Source organism: Anastrepha ludens, chromosome 6 (genome assembly GCF_028408465.1).
Source record: "Anastrepha ludens isolate Willacy chromosome 6, idAnaLude1.1, whole genome shotgun sequence".
NCBI classification, from domain to species: Eukaryota; Metazoa; Arthropoda; class Insecta; order Diptera; family Tephritidae; genus Anastrepha; species Anastrepha ludens.
Window position 1 is genome coordinate 9,455,489 of NC_071502.1, and position 14,633 is coordinate 9,470,121.

Sequence of the window (14,633 nt, forward strand, 5' to 3'; positions counted from 1 at the left end):
AATTTACCTGTACCTGAAATTCGCAGGCTTTCGCGAAAAGTCAAAATACTGTTGATGGGCTGCTATTATGAAATGGGATGCAATAAGTCTTTAAAACAAAATATTTTTTTCACTTAAATTTGAGCTTTTTCCCCGAAAATATGGATTGAATTAATGACGAACACGAAGAATCCATTCATAAAGATGTCGCTGCAAACGAAATGCGTTAGCGAGGAAAATGGAAGGCCACTATGCTGGCAGATCTCTATCGCACGAGAGATGCTTTCAGTGAAAACATTAATGCAAGTCAGAGTTTGTAAGAAAATCGTCGTATGTAAGAAAAGCGCGATTTTAGACTTGGCTTTTTATCTGGGAACTGAGTTGTGAGAAAATCAAGTGAAATGACAAATGTGGAGGTCTTCACCTCGAAATTAAGGTTTACTCATCACAGTACCACTTCCAAACCAGTTCCCTCAGTGAATTTAAGATATGTGCCTGGGGCTGAGCATATGTGCTTTCATCTGACCGCAGCAGGCCGTGATGTCTACTCTCTCTTCTAGCTATGGCATCGCATTCGAGAAGAAGATGTGTTGGAGTGTCCGGGGATTGGTCGCTGAAACGAAAGAAGTTTGTGTAGATCGCTGCGTAGCCCGTAAGAATGCCAGTGAACATTCTCAGTTTATCCTAAGGGAGACTTATGAGATGCTTAAATCTCTTTTGATTATGCCCTCCTAATAAGGACTTACACACCTTTGCCAAGAAATAACTATCACAAAGTACGACCCCAGGTGCACTCAAACGTTGGAAATTTGTTGAGTAGTGTGCCAAGTTTCTGTTCCCATTACAAACACCACAAGACAAAAAAATACCCCCCCGGACCCGTGTTAGGGTTTGGATTTGAGCTCCATTAAGTAATATTCAAACCGCAACGAACCAGATGTAGCATGGCCTATTTACACGATGACTTTTCACCCTGCGTTTTTTTTACATTCTCTTTAAAAGAAGTATTCAAAAATATTCGTGCATTTACACGATGTCTTTGTTTGCGACTTTTCTTTCGTATTTTTGACATTTAAGCGAATAATTTTCTTTGGCCATTCGTTCGTTCGAATGCGAGCCCAAAGTGCATTTGAATAAAAATAGGGAAATGTAAATACGATGAACGCAAAATGTCAAAAAAAGCTTTCGATATCGCTGACCGTGCATGCCTCTCCCATTGACTTCTCTACACTTTTTGCCACCAAGCTCGACACGCACCTTCAAACTGCTTGGTTCTTTCAAAGTCATGTTTTTTTTGTCATCCTTAATTTCTTCGAAACGGCTAGCGAATCGTCAGTCTGTTTGGGTAGTTTTTTTAATTTATTTTATTTGAGTCTATGGTTAAACCTTACAGACTAAAGGTACAAATGAACTACCATGAAAAACCCATAAAATAAATACTCGGGTTTAAACTGTCTCCCTCGATTTTGTTCATCTACTCAAACCGACCTTTAACCAAATGTCTCTGATTTTGGGTTGCTAGTAAAATCACTAAAAAAAAAATGTACGGTATTGTCATGTAATTTAGTACATACGATAAAAGTCTCATATCTCACATAAGACATCGTAAGAGCGGTGTTTATTCGCTTATTTTTTATTTTTGTTTTATTTGTTTTTATTTGGAGGGGAGAATAGAAATGTCAGAAACATTCAATTGGTACCGTCAAACCTCCCCTCTTCGGCTGATTCCATTTTACCGGACTGCCTGTTTGCGTTACATCGAGGTGGAGCCGTGATTGTGTCTATTGATCACATTAGGAACCTGCGTCCAGGCCGTCTGCTTGGGACGTATGGCGGTAATACATCAAAGATAGTATCCCAATGCTTCCACCGTAGGTGGCTTCAGAAGGAGCATCGAAAACGCGGTAGTGTCATGACCAATACCGTCTTGCCACTGTATGATTTAGTTGTGAGTAATACACTCAGTCGTCTGGGATTGTCGTCAGTTCGTCTCTATCCGACCTCCACTGGTACTCTGCTTCTGAATGAATACAAGCTCAGGCGTCATAGCTATCAGCCTCCTCTATCTTATGTTGTTAAAAACGTCCTCTTCTTCGCCTTTCTTCATCGAGCTCACTCAACAACCGCATCACCAGCTCAGCAAACTTGCACGCCCCATCCCAGCCGTGTTTTGAGCTGCTGCTCATGATGTTCCTGATGTGCTTTGCTGGTGGTTTGTGGGAAGTGCTATTGTGGGTGGTCCATTAACATCGCCTTTTTTAGCTGTAGTGTTTTGGCGCTTAATATATTTTAATATGGCTTGGTTGTTCATATTGATGATTGTGGTGGAAGAAAGTTAATCGGATGAGATACTAATTTAACAACTTTTTTGAGACAAGACCAAATTTCGAATCATCGAGCTCATTGCGAATGAAAAACAGGCTTCGAATTTTCTTTTTTTGTTTAGAAAATAATACTTTTTTGTTGGTGTATTATTAATATTGTTTGAACCAGAAAGTGTTTAACATTTTGCGATACCTACGATTCTTGATTACAAAAATATAAATATTTTCAACATCAAGCGATATAATTTATGAATTCGAGAGTGGAAATAAAAAAATCTTTTTAGATGCCTATTACACAGTGCGACAGCCAAAATCTCTATTGAGCGAAACCAGTCGGAAGTGGTGGTTTTTGTTGTCAATAGTTTAAGGGGTTAGGGGTAGTCAGTGGCCCGAAAAAATGATGATTTTCAATAAATTTTTCTTTGCTAGTCAATTGCTTTATTTTACAAAAATAAAAACATAGCCTTAACACATCATATTTCGACTTGGCTTTAGCGAAATTCAAAAAAAAAAAAAAATAATAATAATAATAATAATAATAATAATTGTAAAAGTTATCGCTGTTTATGTGGAGCCCGTTTCTCCAGAAGTCCCTTGCGGTGATCATCACAAGTCCTTCAAGATTCATCTATTTAAAATCAATTGGACAAGAGAAATTAGTTTTATTAATAGATAATCTTGTGGAAATATTTTTCAGATTTTCGAGAAAAAACCGGCAATTAAATGTAAACAAAAAAAATTGAAATTTTTGAAAAAAAAAAATTCTTCGATCAGGCACGAGTTTTTTTATGTTTTTCAAAAGGAGTATCATTTTTATTCAAATCTACTAAGCGGTTTTTAAATTACAGTGATCACCAGTTCAAAAAACATAGTTTTGAGAAAAACGCATTTAAAGTTTTGCTATCGATTTATGCAGCTGCTGCTAGCCACTTGCTCTCGAACGCTCCGGAGCGCCCGAGCGCCCTTTGTTAATTGTTGAATAACTCGAAAAGTATTTGTCGGATTCACTTCCAATTTTCACACACCATTTTAAAGATATTATAAAGGGTGGTTAAATTTCAAGGGCCGATGTTGAATGTGAACCACACCTAAACGTCAACGACACCGTTGGACTACTTTCTTTGGGGTTATTTGAAAGAAAAGGTGTACGTCGATAAGTCAGCAACAATTCAAGGGCTAAAGGATGAGATAATTCGGCACATTAACGGCATAAAACCTCAATTATGCCTCAGCTTCACCGAAAATTTGGACCATCGGATGGAGGTGTGCCGCCGAGGCCGCGGTGGCTATTTGGCCGATATTTTGTTCCATACGGAATTGAGCCATACCAATATTAATATAATAAAGAGAAATGACAATAATTTTCTAAAAAAATTGTATTTTATTCAAATCAACACCAGCTCTTGAAACTTAACCACTCTTTGCTTTAAGAAAATGCAAAAAGAAATCCAATTATTTGAAAATTCTGACCACCCCTAACCCCTTAATGGTAACCTTATTGATATCCTTAAATGTATACTGGCACACTACATAGGCAATAAGTAGGCAAAGTTTTTGAAAAATATTCTCAGAAAATGCTTATATACCCGTTTCTTGGTACGAGGAATTCATTTCTGAGCTGTGCTTTTTATTAGCACTACGCTAAATGGCGCTGTAGGCCAATATGATTGAATTTTGTTGATTTTTTCTTTTAAATAAATACTTAAAATTGGAAGTTTCCAGTAAAAAACGTCGGTGGTGATGTTAGATTTATTTGTGCTAAACTCGAAAAAGTCACTAACCTAAGACCATCATCACTTGCGCTTGGTTTCACTAGATCACCGAGCCGACGAGTTTGATTTGCCGCATAGTGTTGTTGCTATTGCTAGCAATTTTTCTAATAGACCACCTTTTATTGGCAACGCTAGAAAAGCAGCATTAAATGCTGACGACCCTGCTGCGAGTACGCAATGGTATGTAAAGTAGTTTTTAATATGGAACGATCGGAAATATTCAACCAGGTAAAGGGGTTTTTCACTACTTATTTTTTTGTACGATCGCACTTTTTGTATGTGCACATTTTGGCTATGTCATTGTATCTGTGTTTTATTTTGTAAATAATCACTCACGTGCACCCTTTTGCATGCATTTTATTGTTGTTTTAATCCCTTCACCATCTTCCTTAAATGCTTGTATATATGTATATGTAAATAAATGTAGCAGAAGCTTACTTCACGCACGCATCTCACATTTATCGCTTTGCACGGCTCTTTGAAACTTTGGAAAATAATGCCCCAATTAATTTTTAAACTATAAATGTCGTTTTTTCAAATCACTCATACATAAAAATGTATTCACATACTTCACATTTTCTTATCGCTTGGGGAATGCGCTTAATTTAGATTTCTTGCCGGAGGAGCCTCTAAACACATGGGTATTGGTGGCCATCATTTTCGGCGCTACGCTCTTCATATGCCTGTCGGTACTAATGTCGCTGTGCTTCTGGCAGCGTCGCAAACGCAATAGTAATGGGCGTACCTTCCCGCCGGATGATTCTGTTTGCGATCCTATTTTAAATGGCAACACTATCCAAGATATTATTGAGATGACCACCTCTGGTTCCGGTTCGGGTGAGTTACTGCTTTTGTGTACTGTGTTATTTATTTTTCCTTTCACTTGCAATTACTTTTTGTCCTTTTCTTCGTTTTCAGCCGGTCTACCACTGCTGGTGCAGCGCTCAATAGCTCGCCAGATACAGCTGTGCCATGTCATTGGCAAGGGTCGTTTTGGTGAGGTATGGCGCGGCCGTTGGCGTGGTGAAAATGTGGCGGTAAAAATCTTCTCCAGCCGCGAAGAGTGTTCCTGGTTTAGGGAGGCGGAAATCTATCAGACTGTGATGTTGCGTCATGAGAATATTTTGGGTTTCATAGCGGCCGATAATAAGGGTAAGAGTTGAAGAGAAATTTCGACCGAAACAAATATTTGAAATTTAATAGTTTGGGGGAAAAAGAAATTCGTTATTTTCTCGGTAGATGGCTGTAGCCATCGATATTTCGTAAAGTATCGATCAAACAATTTAAAGTTTAGGCTCGTTGTCAAGGTGACATTTCACACCAAAGAAATTGTTTGCTTGTTTTGATTGTTCCATTCAGTTATGAGTTACAGAGAGTTAACAGTAGAAGTCAACAAAGAGAAAATTCGGTAGAGAGTTTTTTTGATAAAGACGAAAATGCAAGCCAGACCGCTGAATTAGTGAGTTGTGAATGGTGCGTAGAATCTCTCTTGCCAACAAGTGCTATTTTGTACTAAGTAGGCAATTGAGTAGTAAAGTCATCTCTCAACGAACAAAACTAACACTCTTCAAGGCTCTCGTCATGCCCGTCCTAACGTATGGCGCAGAAGCGTGGACGATGACAACATCCGACGAAGCGAGGCTTGGAGTATTTGAGAGAAAGATTCTGCGTAAGATTTTTGGACCTTTGCACGTTGGCAACGGGGAATATCGCAGGCGATGGAACGATGAGCTGTATGCGCTTTACGACGACATAGACATAGTGCAGCGAATAAAGATCAAGCGGCTACGTTGGCTGGGTCATGTCGTCCGAATGGATACAAACGCTTCGGCTCTGAAAGTATTCGATGCGGTACCAGCTGGTGGTAGCAGAGGAAGAGGAAGGCCTCCTCTGCGTTGGAAAGATCAGGTGGAGGACTTGGCTGCACTTGGTGTGTCCAACTGGTGCCGGTTAGCACGAGAAAGAAACGACAGGCGCGCTTTGTTAAACTCGCCCAAAAGCGCGTAAGCGGTTATCGCGCCAATTAAGAAGAAGAATTTTATGTTGCCGACACTGTAAGAGCCAATTACGTGCTATTTTCGTTTCGTGGAGTCCATTCAGGCACTTTGATGTTAAAGATGCACATCGCACAGGCAGATCCGTCGTCGAAAACGTCGATAAAATCACAGAAATAATTGAGTTTTAACCGTCTTGTTAGTCTTCGTAGCATCGCCCCGAAGCTAAAGATCGACCATACAACAGTTTTAAACAATTTACGGAAAAATTTTACCCAAAATGAGTTTCCTTTATTTTCACAATTTTCGCTTTGATGGGCCACGAAATGTTTTTTTTTTTTCAATTTTCCTCTTTCACTCCAGCAATTTTTACCTCGAAATTATGAGTTTTGAATACATTTACGAGGTGTGTTCAAAAAGTATCGCGAATTTTGAATTTTCGCAGGTTATGTATATTCGAATTTCGATTTTTTTGTGGCGATATGTTGGTACTCATGTCTCTCACCATGCCGACGAGTTCGGCCATTTTGAGTGTTCAGTTAATTGTTGACAGCTGCTTTGCTTGCACAGGTTTCGGCTCGTCTTCGATTTTTATCTATTCAAAACGATGGATCAAGGAACCTGTATTAAATTTTGTGTGAAAAACGAAATTAAGTGCGCGAATGTTGACTGTATCATACGGAGAAGCTACTTTGGACCAAAGCAACGTTTATCGGTGGTACAAAATGTTCTCAGAAGGCCGAGAAGATGTGAACGACAAAAAGCGTGCCGGACGCCCGAGCACTTCAACAACAGACGAAAAAATTGTGGAAGTCAGAAAATCGTAGTGAATAATCCTCGAACCAGCGTTAGAGTAGTTGCTGAGGACCTAGACATATCGATTGGCTGGTGCCATTCGATTTTTTCAATGATTTGGGCATGAGACGGATCGCCGCAAAATTCGTACCAAAACTGCTAAATTTCGACCAAAAGCATCATCGCATGAACATTGCTAATGAGATGTTGGACTTTGTCCGCGACGACCCAAATGTGCTCCAGAGGGTCATAACTGCTGACGAATCGTGGGTTTATGGTTAAGACGTGGAAACCAAAGCTCAATTATCTCAATGGAAACTGCCGCACGAACCAAGACCGAAAAACGAAAAAAGCGCGCCAAGTTCGGTCGAATGTAAAAGTTTTGCTTACCGTTTTCTTTGATTGCAGGGGCGTTGTGCATCAGGAGTTCTTGCCACAGGGTAAAACGGTCAATAAGAAATATTATCTGCAAGTTATGCACAATTTGCGCGAAGCAATCCACCATCCGCCACAAACGCCCGGATTTGTGGAAGAACAAAAATTGGCTCTTGCATCACGATAACGCCCCTGCTCACACATCTTTCGTTGTGCGCAACTTTTTGGGAAAAAACCACACACTAATGATGTCACAGCCACCGTATTCCCCAGATCTGGCCTCCTGTGACTTTTTCTTGTTCCCGTAACTGAAGAGGCCCATGAAAGGACGACGCTACGCTACGATTGACGATATAAAGACGACTTCGAAGAAGGAGCTGAACGAGATAAAAAAATGATTTTTTAAGTGCGTCGAAGATTGGAAAAAACGTTGGCACAAGTGCATAATATCTCATGGGGATTTTTTGAAGGAGACAAAAGAGATATTAAGAATAAATAATATAAATAATTAAAAACAAAAAAAAACACAAAATTCGCAAGATACTTTTTGAACACACCTCGTACAGCTAGTTTTGAGTGTTAAAAAATGTTGGTCATGTGGTTTATTCCTTATATTATATGTGTGGACAAAAAGGGAGTGGTTTGGTATAAATCATGGTGAAGGATAGAAAAAAATTACGAAAAAGAGAAAATATTTTAATCTTTGTAGTTAGGCTTCCTGTGGGTTGCTAAAGCGCTCTTGCCAAAACTGAATCTTAAAAGAAAAAAATGTCTGCTTGGACTCAACAGATCAACTAAGAGCGCCCCTCACAGGTGTCATAACGGGCCACTGCATTATTGGCACCCTAGCCAGTAGAATGGGTGTACCTCACAATGACTTCTTCTGACGAAGAAGAAATTAAGTCGATACAACAGCTCCTCTGTGAATGTCCTGCACTTCAAAGAAGCCGTGTCAAATATCATAGCGATTATTTCTTTGAAGACCTGGGAAATTTGAAAAATGTCTCACTGGATGGACTAGTTACCTACTTAAAAAGATCTAAGTGGTTTAAGCAACTTAGTTAGGAGATGGAAATAAAATGCAGGTATCACCATGGACTTTAGGGCCACCGAGTGTCTTGTCTTAGACAAGCAACCTGGCTAACCTAACCTAACCTAGTCTTGTTGTTGTAGCAGCTAACAATCGTCGCACTCAATCTCATTTAACGGCAGGCTCAGCAAACATACTACTTCGACGAGGGGCGATCAAAGAGAGGGGGTGTTTGATTATTAGGCTCGCCCGTTTAGTGAAGAGTTGGTTAGTTCAGATCCATGCGTGGTAGCTGCGCATGTCGGGCATGTGTATGTTGGGCACGACGGTGCCAATTCTAGGACTTACATGACAGCTAAAACGCTTCGTCTACAAATTCGTGGTTATTGGACTCTGATAACTGCATGAAGGGTGTTTATTTTGGTGGTAATGGACTCCTCATGAATGTCGCTTAAGACTTGTCTATGCATTGTTGTTGTTGCAACAGCATTGACATCCCCCATAAATGTTTGGGGAATGCTGCTGGAGTGGCAGTTCTTGGCCGGATATAAATCCGGGACTTAAATATGGAACCGAGGGACGTGTGCACGGTGCGGCCTATATTCCGTTGGATCCAGTGTATGCCTGATGGATGACAAGATGAGGCTAACGCTGCTTTTTTCTTTTAACACTGGGGTCAACCAAATTGCCACAAATCATTCAGAAGCGACTGTCTTCGATTGCGCTAAGTTGGGTATTCAGTCCAGTAATAGAAATCATATGTAATAGAATTCTGTTTTAACAATTTGTGCGATAAATAACTCTTTCAATAGCCACAACTTTTCCAACAGTATTTCAAAAAGCGTCAAAGGTACTTCAAAAACGGTAAAATGTATTTTAGAATAGTAAATTATACTTCAGATACTGTAAATAGTACTTCGCAATAGTCAATGGTACTTCAGAAACCGTAAATTGTATTTCAGATTGTTAATTGTCCATTTGTCAGCAATAACTTATCTGCAAAGCGGACAAAATCCAGATTTCACAATGGATGCGGACTTCATGTTGATTTGTCAGTTCAAGCATTTATTTTGCGCCTCCATTTCTAAGACTTCCTTGCAGTTCAATTAAATGATTCAAAAATCAAAATAATCGCTTTAGGCGCAAAAAATCACAATCGAATGAAAATAAATAAGATAAATGAAGTATATTTCACATATTCTGAAATACAATTTACAATTCTGAAAAACATTTTACAGCATCTGAAGTATAATTTACTATTCTGAAGTATTGTTCATTTGACCCTTTACTGAAATACTGTTGGAAAAGGTGTAGTACTGCGAGTACTAATGCCCGAGGATTCCTCAAGCGTCGATTCGTGGTGCCCTACCTTAACCTTAACCGTAACCATAGCAATCAGCTGTGCTAACTTATGGACATCACTGTAAACAAATATAGATGCCGCACCAAAACGCCGCAATCATTACCGGAGCTGTATGAATCTATTGAATTTTAGTTTCTCCCCGTAGCCGTAAGCAGCTAGCTTCCCCAATACTTTGCTTTGACAATAAAACGTACAGAACATTGTTGTTGCTCTAGTGCCACCACCTTTAATGAATGCGCCTTGATTTGTTTTGATACTTGCCATAAAAATTTGAATACTAGAAATGAGCGACGAAAAATTAATTGACTTAGTGGAAAATTGTCCGAATTTTTATGAACAAAATGCAGATGTTGTCATTAACTTTACTTCAATATCAGCTGTTTATGGTTACGCCACGACTAATCGACAAATGCTATACTGTTGCGGGTATGATTATGGTTACGGCTATGGTGGTTTGCCAGCTATGGCACCACTAATTGCAGCTTTCGCTAAATGAAATCTCAAGAAAAATCTCAAAATTGAAATAACATTCAACTGTGATCTCTGTTGAGCGTCAATACACCGCTGGTAGCGGTCCTTCCACTGCAGGAAATATTTTTTAAACTCATCCGCCGGAATCGCGTTCAATTCGGCTGTCACAGTTTTTTGGAACGCCTTCAGGCGCGGGAACAAGAAGAAGTCCGGAGGGGACAGGTCTGGGCTGTAGGGAGGGTGGGGAAGCACCAGAACCCCCATCTTGGCCAATGCAGACGTGCAGAGGAAGGCGGTGTGCGCCGGCGCATTATCGTGATGAAGGGTCCAATTGTTGACGAGGTCAGGCCGAACCCGGGCGACGCGGTTTTTCAGCCGAAGGAGCACTTCTTTGTAAAATGCCACGTTTACAGTGCTTCCTGGAGGTACAAACTCCTTGTGAACGATGCTTCGAGAGTCCAGAGCTTTCAACGATCATTTTCCCCCACCAGCCGATTCGGTTGATCGCTTGGCAGACGCTCCGCGCGGGAAGGCTCATTACTTTTCAATCAAACCCTGTATGCTTTCTCACCTGTAGCATAAGTTGTTCATTCCAAATAAAAATGCTCAATAAATAATTGTTTATCTATACTTTGGTATTTTTTATACGTTTTCTTCCAATCCATATATTTTTTACAAATATAATTTGCGAACTTTAATAGAAAAATGAAATTTATAGAGCATTGGAAAACTGGTCTCCCAGTCGGTCTGATTTACTTTTTAAGTTTAAAGTATGTATATAACAAATTCTTCTCTTTTTCAACTGAAAATTACTAACTGAAAATAATTCACTTACGTTGTACATTTATTTCTTCATGCGCAACTGATTTTTCTTTTCGCTTACAGATAACGGCACCTGGACGCAGCTTTGGCTAGTCACTGACTACCACGAAAATGGTTCATTATTCGATTACCTCACCACGCACACTGTGGATACGAAAACTATGCTCAATATGGCGCTATCAATCGCGACTGGCTTAGCTCACCTACACATGGATATTGTGGGTACACGCGGTAAACCAGCGATTGCGCATCGTGACCTCAAATCGAAAAATATTCTCGTTAAATCCAATCTCAGCTGTGCGATAGGCGACCTCGGTTTGGCTGTACGCCATGTGGAAAAGAATGATTCCGTCGATATACCTTCCACGCATCGCGTCGGCACCAAGCGTTATATGGCACCTGAAGTATTAGACGAGAGTATGAATGCGCAACATTTCGATTCATATAAGCGCGCCGATGTGTATGCATTCGGCTTGATATTGTGGGAGATTGCGCGCCGTTGCAACATTGGCATGATATACGATGAATATCAGTTGCCATACTATGATGTTGTGCAACCTGATCCGAGTATTGAGGAGATGAAGAAGGTAAGGCGAATGCACATTCATACATTTACACATACATACATAAGACTAACGAACTTGCTTTGCAGGTGGTTTGCATCGATAAAATGCGCCCAAACATACCAAATCGCTGGCATGCTTCCGAAGTATTGCACGGCATGGCGAAGGTGATGAAGGAGTGCTGGTATCCGAATCCTGTGGCACGTCTGACGGCGCTACGCATAAAAAAGACTTTGGCCAATATAACAGTTGAAGATAAAGTGAAGAACTGATTGTAGTTGTAGTACACAGCCAATTTGGCTTGAAACCAACGGGTATAAATATAACTATTTAAGTCGACGAGGGGGAAGGCTGTAGCATAGCAAGTATTGAACTGTGCGTATTGTCGCCTTCTCTATATCTCTCCTATTCACTTTTCTACTGAACTTTTAAGAAGATTTACTAAAAGATGAGAAAAGATTGAGTAGAAGAGGCCTGGAAAAATTACCTAAAGAGAAGAGTATACCTTAAAATACCTAATGCAAAAAAAAAAACAAACATAAAACAAAAAATATAAAAAAAAAACAGAAAAAATATGGTAAACAGAGAAATTTATAAAGCTGTTATAATTGATGCAGAGCATTCTATTAACGCACTAAAAGTTGTATTTGTAATTTTAAACTATAATTTGTAATAACTTGTCTAAGTGAGAGAGTAATGTAAAATGTGTATTAGGCGTAAGTGAAGTGAACAACACAAGCAAGCCGATTGTAACTAATTAAACGCATCAGCTCTACAGGCGGATGATAAACAGAAAAATAATCACATATTTAAAATTAATTCTAAGCTATGTTGTGTGCATGTATATATGTATGTGTATAGAAAAGCAAGATGCCGCAAGAGCGGAGAAATAGACCTTGATGCAGTGTAGGGAATAGTTGTGAATGTGAATGCAGTGAGAAATAACTAATGTAAATACGTAATTTAGAAATGCAAACAATCTTGAGATTAGCTATTATAGATTTTAAGTTTGCGCATAACTGTCGTTTAATTTTCGAAAACTTTAGAATTTGCTTTTAAATGTTTATTGCTTTACTGGCTTACTACTACAACACGGCTTTAAACCAAGAATCAAGCGAAGAACAAGAGTAAACGTAAGGAGGAAGCAAATATGCCTCGTATTTTTAGGAAGTACAGATATTTTTATGAGTATTGCAAAAAAATATTGAAAATAATTAATGCTGACTAGTTTTGTCGCGAAAATAAAAATAAACCATGCGCTTTTTAAGCTGGAATTTCTCTGGAAATTTTACGAATGTTTAGTGAATCTTCGAAGCGGCAGACTAACCACCTACCCTGTCAGAAATCAAAATAGATTAACGAAATCAACGCTATGCACCCGAGAGGAGTGAACAAGAAAAACAAAAATACTGCATCTTTAAATATTTTTCGAAATTGCAATTTACCGCTCCTACAAATCGGAAAACTGTTAAGGGGGAACGCCACTGTGGGGGGTCAAAAAATAGTCGATTTTCGGGATTTTTTTTTTTCGTAAGTAGGAATGATTATTCCAGCATCGGACAAACGGCAATTTATTATATATGTATTAAACTATGTTGATAGTCAGAATCTAACTCAGAACGAGACAGCTGTGCGTTTTGTTAGAGCGCAGCGCATAAGATGGCTAGGTTATGTGATCCGTATGCCTCTTGACTGTACCGTGAAGAAAGCCTTGACAGGAAAGCTAATGGGCGTGAAGGCCAAAGGCAGACCGAGGAACCGTTGGATAGACGCAGTGGAACACGATCTTAAGAAGCTCGGAATACGTAACTACGAAGCAACAGCTCAAGATAGACCGTTTTGGAGGAGCATTTTGAAGGGAGCTTCGACGCACCCCGCGTTATAACGCTATGAAAGAGAAAAGAAACTATGTTGATGTAAATTTTTATTAAAAAATATTGAAAATTGACAAATTTATGTAAATGAACGTAACGAGTTAAAAAAAAAATGACGTCATCTGGTGGCAGCGATACATCAATGAAGAATCAACTGAAATCAAAAAACAAAAAATTTTATTAATCTACACAATAGTGGCAAACGTTGTACATAGCCGTTTTGTTTTTTTTTTATTTTTTTTATTTTTTTTATTTTTTTTTTATTTTTATTTTTTTTTTTTTATTTTTTTTTTTTTATTTTTTTTTAAATTTTTTTTTTAATATATTTTATTTTTTTTTTATTTTATTTATTTTTTATTTTTTTTTTATTTTATTTTTTTTTAATTTTATTTTTTTTTTGACAAATGGTGGTGATTTAAATTTCGATGTGTGTTTTCACCATTTTTTTGATTTTCCACCGACCCAAAAAATTGTTATTTTAAAAAAATTTTGAAAATCGGTTACGTTACGATAGCCAATGCGATAACAAAAATTTTGAAAAAAAGAAAATTTAAATCGGCTCATTAGTTTTCGAGATATCGTTGCCACCGTATCAAAAAAAGTCGTTTCGAGAAACACGCGTTTGAAATAAAGCAAAGTATCGTAAGCGCTACGGGGCCGAACCGACGGCCGCTCACTTAAGCGCACATAGAATCGAGAATAAAGCGAATTCCGCTTTAAAATTTTTGCCACATTTTCTTGAGTAGTTATACCAACAATTTATGCAAAAAAAAAATCAATTTTTTCTGAATTTTCACAGTGGCGTTCCCGCTTAAAGAATTCAACTTTCTATTGTACAAATAAAACTGTTTGAATGCAAAATTTTTTAATTTTATGGATATCAAAATGTTTTTCTCAATAAATAAAAAAAAAATATAGTAATATAACTCTTCAGCACTTAAGCGCCATTTAACCTATCCGATTGCCTACAAAGCATTCGCAACTGCCGTCAACTAAGCAATTTAACTAACGCAACTCAAATTTTCTTGCAGCTCTGAGAATATCTAAAACTGACAAATTTACGCGCCTAGTGTTAGCACATACGTACATACATATTTACGTTGGTGTTCAATGCGGCAGCGAATAAGAAACATAGGAAATTTTCTGCATTTAGTACATCACAACGAACACATCTAGCAACAAATACAAAAAAGACTCTGACCAAAGACTGATACATAGCAACAGTTACAGTGAAAACCGCCATATAATGTTAATTAATACATTTTTAGCAC

At 38.5% G+C, this 14,633-nt stretch overlaps 1 protein-coding gene across 5 annotated transcripts in view; it reads left to right on the top strand.

Annotated features, from left to right (window-relative positions):
• Positions 1 to 13,268, top strand: part of LOC128868496 (TGF-beta receptor type-1) — a 55,421-nt gene extending 42,153 nt beyond the window's left edge. For all 5 annotated transcript variants that reach the window (XM_054110642.1, XM_054110646.1, XM_054110647.1 and 2 more), the window contains 4 exons: positions 4,685 to 4,912; positions 4,994 to 5,227; positions 10,989 to 11,512; positions 11,578 to 13,268. In XM_054110642.1, coding sequence (XP_053966617.1) covers positions 4,685 to 4,912; positions 4,994 to 5,227; positions 10,989 to 11,512; positions 11,578 to 11,760 — 1,169 coding nt within the window. In that variant the 3' untranslated portion in view covers positions 11,761 to 13,268. The remainder of the gene's footprint in view (positions 1 to 4,684; positions 4,913 to 4,993; positions 5,228 to 10,988; positions 11,513 to 11,577) is intronic.
• The last annotated feature ends 1,365 nt before the right edge of the window (positions 13,269 to 14,633 follow it).